Genomic DNA, 15,628 nt, shown 5'->3' on the forward strand with positions numbered 1-15,628 from the left:
ATAGACAAAACAGTCGTGGTGGTAGGGCATCTTTTTGTGAAACACACGGGTCCTTTTATTCTCCTCACGTTCTGCAGGTAACCTTTGATTTAGTTAAGAGCCATCGACCAAATCCCAGTATAAACCTAAATCTGGTCCAGATTCAAGGACAGAAAGGGGATACAAAATTAAATAAAACGTCAGAAAAGATGACTGCTATAGTAGACTTGGAAATTATAGCATCATTTGTATGGCAATCTCTCAGACGAAATCTGATCTTTAAAATCAGACCTGCCTCACACGTGCCAAATAGCCAGGTCTGTTTTTTATTCAGCCAACAACAAGAGTCTCTTCTCCAGACTGACAAACTGAAGCGTACACGTTAAATAAATATGGGATACAGATACCCACACTGATTGATGGTGGTAAACAAGTGGAAATCGACAATTAAATAACAACACAAACTCCTCTGCTATATCGATCAGTTGACTGAGATTTAAAACCAGATACAAGAATCTTTTAAAGACACTTTTCCTGTTGTTAAAATGTCGAATTTAGAAGAACGTGTCGTTTTTGTAGGGACACACATGAAATAAAACAGCATGTAAAACATGACATGACATGACAAAGAGATTCCTGGGAACTTAAACCTACAGACAGACTTTCAGTGCATACACACATACACACACACATTAAAGGTTGACAGACGGCAGCGTAGTCAGAAGTAATGAGGTGTTTTTTTCTCATTTGTTTTACAAAATAAATTTAGCTGATAATAATAAGGATTGGAGTTAAGTGTTTTTTTTATTTTGTGTTTGATTTTTTCCCCGTTTTCTTTGCAGGTGCTGCATGCTACCCAACATGCATTGTGTCTTTGGACATGGACCTGCATGACCCGGTGGTTCTGCCCAACGGCACTACAGCTGACTCTTTGAAGCACTGGACGCTGCCTATTAAAGTCCAGGTGAGATGTTACAAAAGTTCTATTCTCAAATTACTCAGAACCAATAAAGTTATTGTTTCTGAGTTCAGATATACTGTCGGCAATTCAGGTAATCTGCGTATACGTATATTGAAATTTTACCAAAATATATTTAGAAAACTCTTCGGTTAACTTTTATTCAATAAGCAGAACTAAAAACTAACAACACATTTCCACTCCACAAACTGAAAGGTAAAAACAGCAGCCAAGCAAGGGGCCTGTTTTTTTATGACAGTTAAAAAAGCCACAAATCTACTGGTCTCTTCTTCTACTCACTGAAATTTGTTGCCGACTAATGATTTTGTCCTTTTATAACAGCGACTTTAATGCCTTAGGTTTGTCAAATGTTTTATGAAAACTGCTGTAAACGATAACACCAATGTTTTATGTACTTTACATTTCTGCTCGCTGTCTCCGACACCATAAGTTTGTCGATCCATCGACTGCGTCTTACCACGTGTCTACAGATGACGTGGAGCTAGAGCAGCGAGTGAACCGCGTTCAGCTACAGTGATGAGTGTAGGTCACCTGTGTCTTAAAAGTGCTAAGTGCCTAATAAACAGTGGCTGTGGGTCCCGGGGATGTGGCTATGCGGATGTGGCTATGTGGCTATTGCTCGTGGGACATGCAGGCCGTTATGGCAGCAGTGTAGACTGTACTGAAGCCTTTTGTTCTGTCAGACTTGCACTAAACAGACGACTCAAAAGTGCAACTGAAACGCTTTCTGTCTAGACACGAGGTTAGATTGTCATTGTCCTCTGGGTAACTCCGGCTGTTTGGTATTGTTTGATGGAGTTGGGAGACTTGACAGAGACTAAATGGTCGAATTTGAAGCTGCAGATGCTGGAATGTCATGATATTTAACCCCAATCCAAATCCAATGAGCAAGTAATACATGATTAGGTTTTCTGTCCTACCTGAGGCTTGTTGTTGGACTTTATATAATTTAACTTTTCACTTTTTCACAGGCTTAACAGAAATCTAAGTTATTAATGGGTTGAGTTTCAAATCGAAAATCAGCAAAGTAACCCTTTAAATTTCAGCAACTGTTGAACTGTTGTTCTTTTAACATGTTTCTATGTCAACATGCTGTTGCAGATGACAAATGTAAGTCAGATATGTAAAGTTTGTTGATATTAGGCATCTTAAAATGCACATTATTTACTACTGGCTGCTTAAATGCAGTTTGAGATGTCATTGAACTGAATCAGTCTTGAAAACATTATCTCAATAAATATAGTTTTATACTTCCATGTCCTTTTGATCCAGTTTATTCAAATGTGGATTTTAGAGGGGACATCCTGAACAAATCACCTTCCTAAACTGTTTCTAAGCTGTTTCATGTTGCATGTTAAAGCTTGATCTGGTGAAAAATAAGATAGCTGGATTGATCTGAATCATCTCAACTGAGTGAGGGATTGTGGTTCTGCTACCATTTGGAAACTCTTGGCAGGTATTATAAAACAGTTGTTGTTTTGCTCACTTGCTGCCATGCGACTCGTCCAGGGCGCAGTGAAAGCTGATCTATGGACAAACAGAGCTGAGATTTTTACACAAAAACACCCATCAGAATGAATAATGCATCCAAACATCTGTTGCAACAGCGTGGAGTAAACTGAGCTCCTGCTCCAGACACACTCACCTTTACTGATAAGCTCACAGCTAATATGTGGGACAGTCAAAATACCCCCCAAAAAATGAGTTTTTACTGCAGGACATATTGCAATAAAAAGCACTTAACCTCACTTTGTTAGTTACTTGTTATCTTTGGAAATCATATGGAAATCCCTGACCTCTTATGTCTCCTGAATCTGAGTGTCGCTTATATTCCTCTGACAGTTTTTCTGTTCTTCGATTGCTTGATTTGGATTTCAAGCTTCTTCTTTTTTTTTTAAATGAACAAATGCACACCCTGGTGTATTCTTCAATTAACTTTGTTGTCTATATGTTATATGTACATTGTCCACAGGTCTTCAAGATTGGACAAATATGTGTATATGAGTAGACAGAGGAGTGTCAGCAATATAAGAACCAGGTTGACAATACACCATGAATATAGATTAGTCTAATGGGTTTGAGGAATATAAAGGAAGTTGCCATGAAGTCAGTAATTGAGCTGCTTTCTTTAGCATATACTGTATTTGTTTCTATTTGTCTGTCACTATTAAAAGTATTCTCAATTAGCTATCAACAGTCTGTAGTGCAGCTGTGGATGTACAGCAGCTATCAATCTAAAAAAACTACAAAGTTGGTAATTTGTAGGCAATTAAACAATGTGTGCCTTTTTTTATACAGTGTATGAATGTTTATTTGCAATGGAAAAAGAAAACAACAAGTCATGCTGCCATAAAAACAATATGTGGAACATGTCTTCATGTTAAGATTTTACTAAGTTTTGACTCCAAGGAGGCCAAAACGTTTTATCTAAAAATTGCTGCTCACATTTCCACCTCTGCATCCGCCTCCCAGATGGAAACCACTCAGATAAGAGCTAGTGGTGTGGGATCGGATAGATGGAGGGAGATAATGACTTTTAATTTTGCTTTACGTGAATTTAACTACATGGTTATAGTAGTAGTTGTAACACCAGAGTCATGAGCTTATTTTTATATAAAGGCTTATAATGTTATCCATTTTTATACTGGAGATCAATCAACATATTCACATTTAAAAAAAAAAAAAAATTCTGGACTCAGGTGACATTTCCTTGAATCAACTGAAGTGATCTGCCACAGTCTATAGAAAACTGCCAATACATGACTAAATCAAATGAAGTAAACTTTAAAACTCGACAATTGATATAATATGCTAGTTTCAATTTCTAGTTTAAAATGATTGATGATTTCAAATGAGAGACTGAGAATGCATAAAAATGAATCCCTCTGTCAAATAGCAGCTGACATTTTTTCAATTGATGTGTTCAAATGTGTTTCATATCAGTTATTTGATTGGATTATTGGCAAGATAAAATCTTCTGGAGAATTCTAGAAAAACACTTGTATTCCCTCCTGCGCCAGCAGAGCAAAATCCACATCATGTGGATGTGAGTGTGCGTTCGTTATCATTCAAGTGTTTTTGCTTTCCTGGAAATCACAGGCCGATAGCAGCAGTAAAGGTCCCAGCTGACGTCAAGCCTTTTAGGACTTACACACATCTCTCACACACACAGTGTATACGAGTGACCATGAAAAAAACTTCTCGGAATGCCAGATCTTGGGTCGGACTTACAGCGCTGTTGTTTGGTTTTAAAGGTGGGTCAAGTTATGCAATATCATATCTCAGGAATCGCTTCTACGTTCATGCTGTTGCAAACATTGCTCCGGTTTCGCCTTACTTTTGGGTGGTCAGCCAGCCAGCCAGTTAATCTGCCCTTGCCAAGGTCGAATAGTTGGACCGAGTTCTGGTTATTTACGACATATCTCTGACGCTGCCTTGCGATTTCGAAGCATTGTGTTATCTCAGATACCTCAGAATCAGGTCTCCATCGCCAAGTCAGGCTGCATAGGAAATCACAGGGGAGGATCCACTTTCTCTGTCCATAATTGTTAGTCAATCACCTGTCTACAAACAACCTTGTAAATTCTTGGGGTCAAATAAATGACAGAAAACCACAGCCTCACCCAAATTTCACCACAAAATTTAATTTTTTTTTTTGCATCCACCTAAGTTAAATAAAATGACTATTTTTTCCTCCATCTCAAAATTTTCTTGCATAACAAACACATAAAAAGGCAGCAAACTGTCGTAATGTATTGCATATGTCCACAAAAACAATAGATCTATGCTTCTAATCAGAATGAATGCAAGATGTGGTTTTATTCATGTCATAGCGACTATCTGCAAAAATGTAACTGTATGACGTCAGGATGGTAATTCCATGTTTTTTTCATTAAAATCCTAAATGTTAATCACACAGTGGCGGCACAGAAAATTGAGACCCAAAGTTATTTTTTTAAGTAAACAGCAATTTGCAAAATGCCCCACAAGGTCAGAATTCCTGAGACTATCTCAAAATCCATAATTTACATTAAAAAATATATAATTTTAAGTCTCCAAATTATGTACACATATCCAAATTCCATTTTTAGTTTGTACAGCAAAGCTACCTTTAAAGAAAACCTTTACAAAAAAAACCTCTCCTGCTTGTCAACAGATGAGTAACAGAGTGACACTTTTTCATCAAACAGCAAAATAATCAGATTGGTGGTTTTATATTCCAATCTTAATTCAGAAACTCACTGGTCTCTTTTTGGGGAGGCTGGTATAAACCTCCATCTATAGCAATGTACAAATCAATAGTTCTACCTAAAGCTTACAAAAATTCCTCCATCAATGTTTTCGTGACTGAATGTCATACGTGGCACGCTCAGTGATCATCCATTTTACTGTGGCTACATTACATAACCTGACGTCTTTATGTGCTTTTTTCCCCAGAGCATAGTCTGCACCGGGCTGATGAAGTGGTACCCTGACCCTCAGCACATCCACTGCATCCAGTCATGTGAGGTAAGAGAAAAAACAGATAAGCAGCCCTGCATCAAACACAGAGGTCAGGACGTACTGTTTTCTCTGATCTGTTAGTTTCCCCATGAAGCCAACACAGGAGGAAAATACTGTTCCATCCAGACATCAGTCTCACCCAGCTCTTTCGAACTGTCAGCTGAGTGAGTGTGTATTTTACTCGTGACTGATAGTGTATTTGGCCAAAGAGCAGGAACTTATTTGCAGCAGCTGAAAGTGCCTGAGTTCAAAGACGTTGGTTAACAGGACTCCATTTATCTTTTATGTTATACATTTGGTGACTTCCATGATACACAGCAGTCTTTGGTGTAGGTATAACAGTAGTTCTGTTCTTACATCTATTGTCTCATTTGTGCTATGAAAGCGCCGAGGTCATGCTCTGTTTGGCTTTTATATTCTATTAACATTGAGATAGGAAATACTTCATCCTTAAAACAATTACACCATTTCTGGGCATAACTATCAAAATTACTGCTATAGCCAGACTTTTCCAGTAATATCCAACATGAAGCAAAACATGCTATATCCCTGTTGTCATCACTACTCAAGATACCAGAGCCAGTGTGCAACGTTCTTCACATTTATGACAAATCTCAGGCAGAAACTGATATTCTCACACTTGACAAGAATTCCTTTCAAATATGTCCAAAGAACGATTTTTTTCCAGCGATCTTGGCATTGCCAAACAGTGCTATGTTTGCCAAGCCTAATGGATTATCTGATAAAGGAAAATAAATTAATCACTGGATTATGTTTGATTGAGATTAATTATTTAGGCTGACACAATGCTTTTAGATCTTACTGCTTAGTTTAAAAACAGTCTACCATAGTGTGTGCTGGAAGTCTTTACAAAGGGAGTCAGATAGATTCCTGAGTAACAAAATATATTTTCTGGGGAATTTATGTGTATTTGATAGGAAAATGCTATTTTTATTAGAAATCAACAGCTGGATATGAGGAGTAGTTCGCTGTAAATGTTCTACTGAGACAGGTCATATGAGGTAGAACCACACTACGATAGAAAAGATTAATACTGGTGCTTGTAATGGGCTTAAAATAAAAGATTTTCCTTGCAAAACAAACAGAACAAAGAAATACTGTTGAAGAAGTCTGCTCAGGAAAAAAATGGGCTATGCTAAACATCATGTTTCATAAATCAGCTCAATGTTGACCTACCTATCTACCGACCGACTGGTCTGTCTGTCCGTCCATCCATCTTTCTATCTGTCCATCTCTATATACTGCATATCTATATATCTGTCTATCTATCTATCTATCTATCTATCTATCTATCTATCTATCTATCTATCTATCTATCTATCTATCTATCTATCTATCTATCTATCTATCTATCTATCTATCTATCTATCTATCTATCTATCTATCTATCTATCTATCTATCTATCTATCTATCTATCTATCTATCTATCTATCTATCTATCTATCTATCTATCTATCTATCTATCTATCTATCTATCTATCTATCTATCTATCTATCTATCTATCTATCTATCTATCTATCGGTCTATCTGTCTGTCTGTCTATCTATCTATCGGTCTATCTGTCTGTCTGTCTGTCTGTCTATCTATCCGTCTATCTAAGATGTACAACACTGTACAATAGAATGACAAAAGTGTTACCCACTCATATATTCACTAAAGTGCCAACATCTGCTCAAAATCTCCTCTTTATCACAACTTTTTTGGATTTTTCATTCATGCTGCACCAGACGGAATATCAGACTATATCATGCTATAATTACATTGCACTCAGTCACTGTGTTTAAGTTATTTAATTTACTCTATGATGTAGCGACAGTGGGTTACATCTACCCACTGTCTTGTATAGCATTTTTGGTGCCCTCTAGTTTGCATCATAAACGAAAGCTACTTTATTCTGCCATTTAACAGCCATCTCAGCTCAGTAATATTTCAGCAGTGACAGTAAATCACCTAAAATCATAAACCCAGATAGTTTCTATTTGGCTTTAATCCGCTGGGTTCAGAAAAGGCTGGAACTACTGATGGAACACATAAACTGTTGATGTCTCATGGTATTAAAATATTCTTTCTACCTGCCAGCACTACATTTTCCCCTTCCACCTTCCCGTGAATGTTGCTAGGCAAAACAGTTGCTTATAACCCAGTCCTCCATGACAACACTGTAAATTATACCAGACCACATGTGCTGCATATATGCAATGCCAGATCTCATCCAGATGCCATTGCTCCCTCTCTTTCTCTTACCGTGCCTCTGTTTCCATTCTTTCTTAAAACCAGGTTGACAATGTAATAGTCAGCACAGACATCTTATCAGCCTCCATACAGCTATCAGACTGAGACAATCCTCTGTGTTGGTTTTTATCTTCCTTTTAGAAGAGAGTTACAAAACAGACAAAATACCTGCTAGAAGGGTCTTCACTGCATAATAAAATGTTTGCTGGACCAACAAGAACAATGAATGAAATCAAAGTGTGTATCAGCAAACCAATTAGATGCATTGATTCATTACAGAATGCTGTCTAGTAGCTTGTCAAACTTAACGGAGTTACAATTAAGTATTACATTAATAATTAAGAAAGAAGGATTAAGGATATTAATAAAGGATATTTGAGTGTTTATATGACAATAGCGCCGCAACAGAAGATTGGCCTCTAACCCCTGTCACACACGTCACCCCTGAACTTCTGGCTGACTGACTGCTGTTTTGTCTGTCAACACCTGGTGTGAATTCAGTAGCAAAACCTCTTAAGGCTGAAGGAATGTTGTTTTTTGCTCCATAAATGATTCAATTTCCTTTCATTTACTCTGAAACACACACTGTAATTGTTTATTTTAAGACAAACTCAACAAAGCAAAGCAAAGTAAACAAATGCATCCATTGAGCAAAGGTTGCCAGATGCAGGTTTTGTTTTTGGTAAATTTACAATATGTTGAATTAAAGATGTTCATGTTGACTTCCACCTGTTTTCAACAATTACTGTAGTCTAATTTTTAGTGTCAGTACACTGAGTAGGCCAATGTGCTTTGCCAAAGTAACATCTTCCAGTTGTTCCTGGACCTGAACCTCACTGTGTTTGTAGTGAAAAGCATCTCTCCAGCAGGTTCTGGGTAATCTATTATTCTATACTTTTGTAGCCAATGTAAGAACATTTCTGCCTTGAATTAGTTCTCAAAATATTCTTTACGTAAAAACAGCCACTGATTTACCAGGTACTACGGTGCGTATCCCATAATATCATCACGATTGTACAATCCCCAGACCAAAACTACATCCACCATCAATACATTCACATACTTCCCTTGAACTCAAGCAGCCACTAACAATGACGTCACCCATTGGTTTGTAAACTGCAGTTCTGAAGACTCAAATTTGGCATTTCAATCGTCGCCATTTTGCTGTTTTAAGGCCCAAAGTATTATATTTGAACGAGCTGGGTAGGAGCAAGTGTATCTAATGCTATCTGATTGAAAACCAAGGGCACTATGCCCGCCCACTTATAACAGAATCCTGACTGCACCACAGGCCTGTCAATCAAACAGACATGCCCCCAAACGTACCGCTTTTTGAGACCGAATATCTAATTATTGATGGGATTATTTTCAGATTGATTGCCAGAAAACAAGTAAGTTAGTGACTTTAATGAATGATTGCAAATTAAAATGATGACCATTATAACTTTTTGAAAAAAATAATTGACTTTGTATTTCATGAGCTATGGAGCCAAAGGCTTTTTGGAGCCAACCCCTAGCAGCCCTTGGTTGTATTGCACTTCATGGCACTTCCGCATTGTCCTCACTTGTCAGAGCCGGAAGTTATGTCCACTTTTACAGACAGTCTATTCTGTAACTTCCCAAACTGTTTTACTGTTTAAAAGTAAAAACACTGAGTCATATGGAGAAAAGAAAAGAAGAAACTTCACACTCCCTCAAATGTTTTTCCGAGAGTTCCGGGCAAGAAGGGTAAATCGGGTGAAGGGCGCGGACAACTTGATAAAATATCTGCTATTAAAAGAATGATATAGATACTTGGTAGGAAGTAAAAAAAAATAAAAAATTATATTGCTGTTTGACAGAGGAGTATTCATAACTGTTTTATAATCTGATGAAGAGCTTGGCAGGTGCTGATGACAGCGCATGCTCCTCTTGAAATACCCAGCTTTCAGAGATAGAGTATTTATATAAGCAAGGTGTGGGGTTGGCTGCTGCTGCTCTGTGCGTCTGTCTCTTTTACACTGATTTGAAGGGAGTTGCTGTGTAAAGATAATGCACAAACCAGCTGACCTTTTAATTATGCACAGGGGACTCTGCTGTGCAGCCAACTCTTGCTGCTTTAATACTTTGCATGGCTCTGCGCATTTTGTTTGAGTAAGTTACATACAGCCTGGAAGGATGTGTAAATACTAATTAACCTTAACATGAGCACTGGCCTTAAAATGAACCTCATGTGGGCAAAGTTTAGGGTCTGCTCCTTTTAAGAGTTTTCAGCAAAGAGCTGATGTGTGTGATGTGCAGATAAATGTCAACCTTGGAAATCTTAACATTTCAAATAAAACTTGCCCGGAGGCTTTGTAAGTCGGTATCATGCACGTCTGCTTTTGACTACAAAGGTAATTCAAGATTTACTTACAAGTAGTGATTTCGGTGAAGCATCTGGTGAAATTGCTGTTAAAGTATTTACTCCAAAGCAGAACGATTAAATAGATTTATTTTTGCCACAGCCATTTAGTTGGGAAAGGCAAGGGGATTCGTCTAGTAGGGAGTTCTTTGAAGTGAAGAGAAAACAGCAGAAATCTTCTCAGCAGCTGCTCTCTCCCCCTGCACAGGTTAGCTAAAGCCCAAGTCTTTGAAATGACTCCATCAGCTTATTGGAGAGAGCCAAAAGTATCTTTGGCACCTGCCGCTTATTTTCATATTGTTGGCACTTCAATGAAGCCAACTTTAATAGAAAACATTAAAAAGGCTTTTATCATGACGTGTTTAAGATTCTAAGTAAGTTAAATTCAAAAGATTTTCGTGCCACCCCAGAGTTTCTCTAGAAAGACTCTCCCACTGGCCAAAGCAGTGCAATAAAAAGTTTGAGGAATTACCATTAACAGGTATTCTAAGTAACATGAAGCATACTTAAACAGTCATCAAATGACACTTGTCTCCTATATTTATCCTAGTTTAGGTTAAAGGTCAGATAATGAATTTGTAAAAGTAAACTATTGAATGAATCTTTGATCAGCCTGACTTTCATTAAACTTGGTGGCAGAGTGTGGAATGGGCCAAGGAAGTACCATAGACTGTATATAAAAGTGAACGTAGCTTCCGGGTCTGACAAATGAGGCCAAAGCAAAAGTGACATAAAGTGGAACACCGCCGAGGGCTCCTAAAAAGCTCTGGCTCTACAGACTCCCATTCAACTTCTCTCATGAAATACAAAGTCAATACAATTTTTCCTCAAGTCTTCTTGTTATTAGTTTTTGGTGGTCCATCTGAAAATAATTCCATCATTAATTAGATATAAGGCCTCATAGTGGTATTATTTCAGGGCGTGTCTTTTTGACCAACAGGTTTGTGGTGCAGTCAGGGTTTCACTTTAGGGGTAGTAGTGTTCTCGGGTTACCAATCAAACCAAGTTAGACCCAGCTTGCTGTTTTGGAGCTTTAAAACAGACCGTCCGAAATGCCAAACTTTTGAGGCTTCAGAACGGCAGTCACAATTCAATTTCAATTCAACTTTATTTATATAGCGCCAAATCACAACATAGGTTATTTCGTGGCACTTAACACATTGAAGTCCTTACAGCAAGACTTTACAATATTATACAGGGAAACCCAACAATTCAACAATTCCCACATAAGCTAGGAGGGAAAAAACTCCCTTTAAGGGAGAAAAACCTCCAACAGAGGGAAGGAAAAACTCCCTCTTAACAGGAAGAAACCTCCGACAGAACCAGGCTCAGGGGTGGGCGGCCATCTGCCTCGACCGGTTGGGGTGAGAGGAGAGCAGAGAGAGAAAAGGACAGCATAGAGATAGAAGAGAAGAACTGTTGGTGGAGATGACAAGCGCAGATCAGAGACATGCAGCTCCATGACGGGACGTCTGCAAAAGAAAAGAGAAACTACGCGAGCGAAGGAACTGAATGGAGACAACAGACAATAAGAAGAAACTATGGGAGAGAAAAGGATGGTGAGGTATGAGTCAGTTAAAGAGTAGGAGGAAAGAAAAGAAGCTCAGCATGTAACGAGGTCCCCCAGCAGCCTCGGCCTATAACAGCATAACTAAGGGTTGGTTCAGGTCTACCTGAGCCAGCCCTAACTATAGGCTTTATCAAAAAGGAACGTTTTGAGTCTAATCTTAAAGCTAGAGAGGGTTTCTGACCCTCGAACACAAACTGGGAGCTGGTTCCACAGGGGAGGAGCCTGAAAACTGAAGCTTATGTGGGAATTGTCTACTTCTGTAAACTCTAGGAACCACAAGTAGACCAGCGTACTGAGAGAGAAGTGCTCTGCTAGGATTATATGGTTCTATAAGATCTCTAAGATATGATGGGGCCTGGTCATGTAGAGCTTTGTAAGTCATCAAGAGAATTTTAAATTATATTATTGATTTAACAGGAAGCCAGTGAAGAGAAGCTAAAACTGGAGAAATATGATCTCTCTTGCTAAATCCCGTCAGTACTCTTTCTGCAGCATTTTGGATCAGCTGCAAGGTTTTTAATGAGTAATTTGGACATCCTAACAGCAAGGAATTACAATAATCTAGCCTAGAAGTAACAAACGCATGAATGAGTTTTTCTGCTTCATGCTGAGGAAGGATTTTCCTGATTTTATTAATATTACGTAGATGAAAGAAGGCAGTTCTGGAGATTTGCTTTATATGGTGTCTAAAAGACAAGTCCTCATCAAATATGACTCCAAGGTTCCTCACAGTTTTGCTGGAGGCCAAGACAACATCATCTAGAGTAACTAAGTGATTACAGAAAGAGTTTCTGAGGTGTTTAGGACCAAGTACAATAACTTCAGTTTTGTCTGAATTTAGAAGCAGGAAGTTTTTGGTCATCCAGGCCTTTATGTCTGTTAGACAAGCTTCAAGTTTTACTAACTGATTAGTTTCATTTGGTTTTATGGAAAGATATAGCTGAGTGTCATCTGCATAACAACGGGAGTTTATGCAGTGCTTCCTCATGACATCTCCTAATGGAAGCATGTACAAAGTAAAAAGTATCGGGCCTAACACTGAGCCTTGTGGAACTCCATAACTAACTCTTGTTTGTCTGGAAGATTCATTGTTGACATGGACAAATTGGAATCTATCTGATAAGTAGGATTTGAACCAGTCTAATGCAGTTCCTTTAATCCTCGTAATGTCTTCTAAACTCTGTAATAAGATCGTATGATCAATCGTATCAAAAGCAGCGCTGAGGTCTAGAAGAACAAGTACAGAGACGAGTCCATTATCTGAGGCTAATAAAAGGTTGTCAGTAACTTTCACCAGTGATGTTTCTGTGCTATGATGAACTCTAAAGCCTGACTGAAAATCTTCAAACAGATCATTCCTTTGTAAATGATCAAAAAGTTGATTTGCAACAACTTTTTCAAGGATTTTAGAAATAAACGTCAGGTTGGAAATTGGTCTGTAGTTTCCTAAACAGGTGACAACAATTGTATCATCACCTCAGTTGTTATAGAAACATATATCCAGACATAAATAGTGGTTGTAGTTGCAGATTTGCATAGTGGACTGTTGATCTTGGTGGAGGATTGCACTCTCAGTGTCCTTCAGAATGAATCTAAAAGTGAAAGCCATTTTTCTTTGTGCAGCAGGTCTCAGGTCAGTTCCTAAGCACCATAGTTAGCCACATTAACCACTTACCTACTCTGTGGCTACATTACTGGGTTTATTGGACTTGTTCTCTCTGTGATGTTTAGCTACACCTCAAAGGTTTAATAGTGGAACCCACTATAAAGATCTACTTACTACGGCCGGGACAATATGCTTATTTCTCAATTTGATGCTATCATGATGCTTGAGTGCCGATTTTACATGTATTGTAATTTTCAAGCGTGGGTGATTCTTATCTTATCTTACTGTCCATGTTAAGAAGAAATGCAAGAGGGACTCTGGCTTGGAGATATCTGAGGATGATTGTAATGATATTAGGGAAGATCAAGGTAAGACACGAGATCCAGGCGAGAGATCTGCTAGGAGAACATACTTAGACCGAGAAATTTATACAGGAACAGGATGAATGTTGGAGGCAGAGTGGTAAGTCCATGGCACCCTTTCTGAAAAGACAGAAAGAATAAGGAACATCTCCTCGCAGGAAGACTGATCTGCAATTGTCAACAAGTTAAACTATGTACATGGAAATATTGTCTTTTTCTTTGTATAATCAATATATAAAACACTGGGGAATGCATACCCCATTAAATCCAAGTACTCTTAAGTGCTAATAGGAAGTAACCTACTGTTTATGGTAATGTTTTGTACTATTGTGTGGTCAATACCAACCCATCTTTTAACCTGATAAAAATATTTCCTAGAAGGTTCAGTTGTGTTGTCCAACAACAGACGACAGACAAATTATTGTAACGTGTTGCAGAGCTCGTGACGGATATTGAACTGATTAATCCACATGACTGTAAATCTACTTCAGCATTTAAAGCCTAACTTAGATTCTTCCCATTAACCAAATATACAAACAAACCATTATAATTCTTAAACATGCCTATCCAGGGTATTGCTAAATGATAACTAGGCTAAAATAATCATGTTTCACATCTCACATATTCCATAGCAAACAGAGAAATGCAAAGACGTCATCATCGAATAATAAAATGTTATAACTGTGTTTAATGTAGGAGGCCATCTTTAACTGTCAGTGTTTAACTGCAGGCTGCTTTGCATCAACAATCAGCATTGTGGTGATTTACTTCACCTACTTGGGGAGGTACTTTGCTGAGTAAATATTGTATTTGTAGGCCTGCATGTGCATTGAATTAAAGACCAATTTATTCAATGAACAGAAGTGTTCATCTCTTAGTGGTTTCCGCTTTGTAAGTGTTGTCAGAGCTGCCACACAACAGACTTCCTGCTATGACTGAATATACAACTTAAATTGGACTTGGATTATTCTGTTTATTTTAATTTGTTTTATGAACATTTGTTCTAAACAACTTAATCGTGTTACAATAAGTGTCACTTACTGAAAATCTGATTTCTGGGAAGACGTTGAGTCATATTTCTTTCTTTCATGCTGTGTGAGGTAAAATTACCAGTTGGGGAGGAGGTGGGGGGGGGGGTGATTAATACTCAACCAACAACACTGTTTCTTGTTTGGAACTTGTGTCCAGCCTTTCGGAGGGGACGGTTGGTGTGACACCATCAACAACAGGGCCTACTGCCAGTATGACGGAGGAGACTGCTGCCCATCCACACTCTCCACCAGAAAGGTACACAAACAGACATTTCCAGTGCTTCGCCTCCTGTCGGAAAACAGATTGATTTCCAACACGTTTATACCATCAGCTTTTTGTGTTTTACAATGAAAATAGAGTGTTGGGGTTAGTTTTAAATATCTAACTTACAATTTCAGTCCACTTTGTTTAAAAAGTGTTATTTGACTCACATCTTGCAATCGAAATAGAGCTTAGAAGCTGCAGCCAGAATCTTCCTGTTTACAGTTGTAGAAATCTGTCTCTGTTGGCCTGAGCGCTGTGCCGCTACGCAGGAGACTTCCACTAAGCAAACAAACACAGATCCCTGCTAGTTTTCCCCTCTTTCCTGTTAACGACTTCACCTATTTAGTCTCCCTCATCTCTACTTAAAACAACAGAGGAGACTTGTGTCCTCTGGTTTTTCCACTCAGATGGTAAATAACCAGGTTTTCATCACTCTCTGCTGCCATACATGCTCATATTAAACCATCGCTACACTGCAGAGGCAAACTACTATAAGAGTGAGGCATCAAAACATGTGGACGTAACACAGCAGAAGTGAATAAATGGTGGCGTCATCCAATTCATCTTATTTTAAAGCGTTTTTCTTAATGGAGATATATTTCAGATTCACAGTGTGATGTAGACCTTCAATCGAATTGCATTTTGAAATGAAACGTTCTAATGCAGGGCGAATCAATTTAAAGGCATGTTGGCTT

General features: G+C 38.3%; 1 protein-coding gene across 1 annotated transcript in view; it reads left to right on the plus strand.

Moving 5' to 3' along the window:
* pappa2 (pappalysin 2) overlaps window positions 1–15,628 on the plus strand; it is a 75,847-nt gene that overhangs the window by 56,430 nt on the left and 3,789 nt on the right. The window contains exons 24-26 of the mRNA XM_069709810.1: window positions 822–943; window positions 5,396–5,467; window positions 14,826–14,924. Coding sequence (XP_069565911.1) covers window positions 822–943; window positions 5,396–5,467; window positions 14,826–14,924 — 293 coding nt within the window. The remainder of the gene's footprint in view (window positions 1–821; window positions 944–5,395; window positions 5,468–14,825; window positions 14,925–15,628) is intronic.

Source organism: Brachyistius frenatus, unplaced genomic scaffold, assembly GCF_029030835.1.
Source record: "Brachyistius frenatus isolate BFR_SWC_R1_liver_20210118 unplaced genomic scaffold, ASM2903083v1 Contig_85, whole genome shotgun sequence".
NCBI classification, from domain to species: Eukaryota; Metazoa; Chordata; class Actinopteri; family Embiotocidae; genus Brachyistius; species Brachyistius frenatus.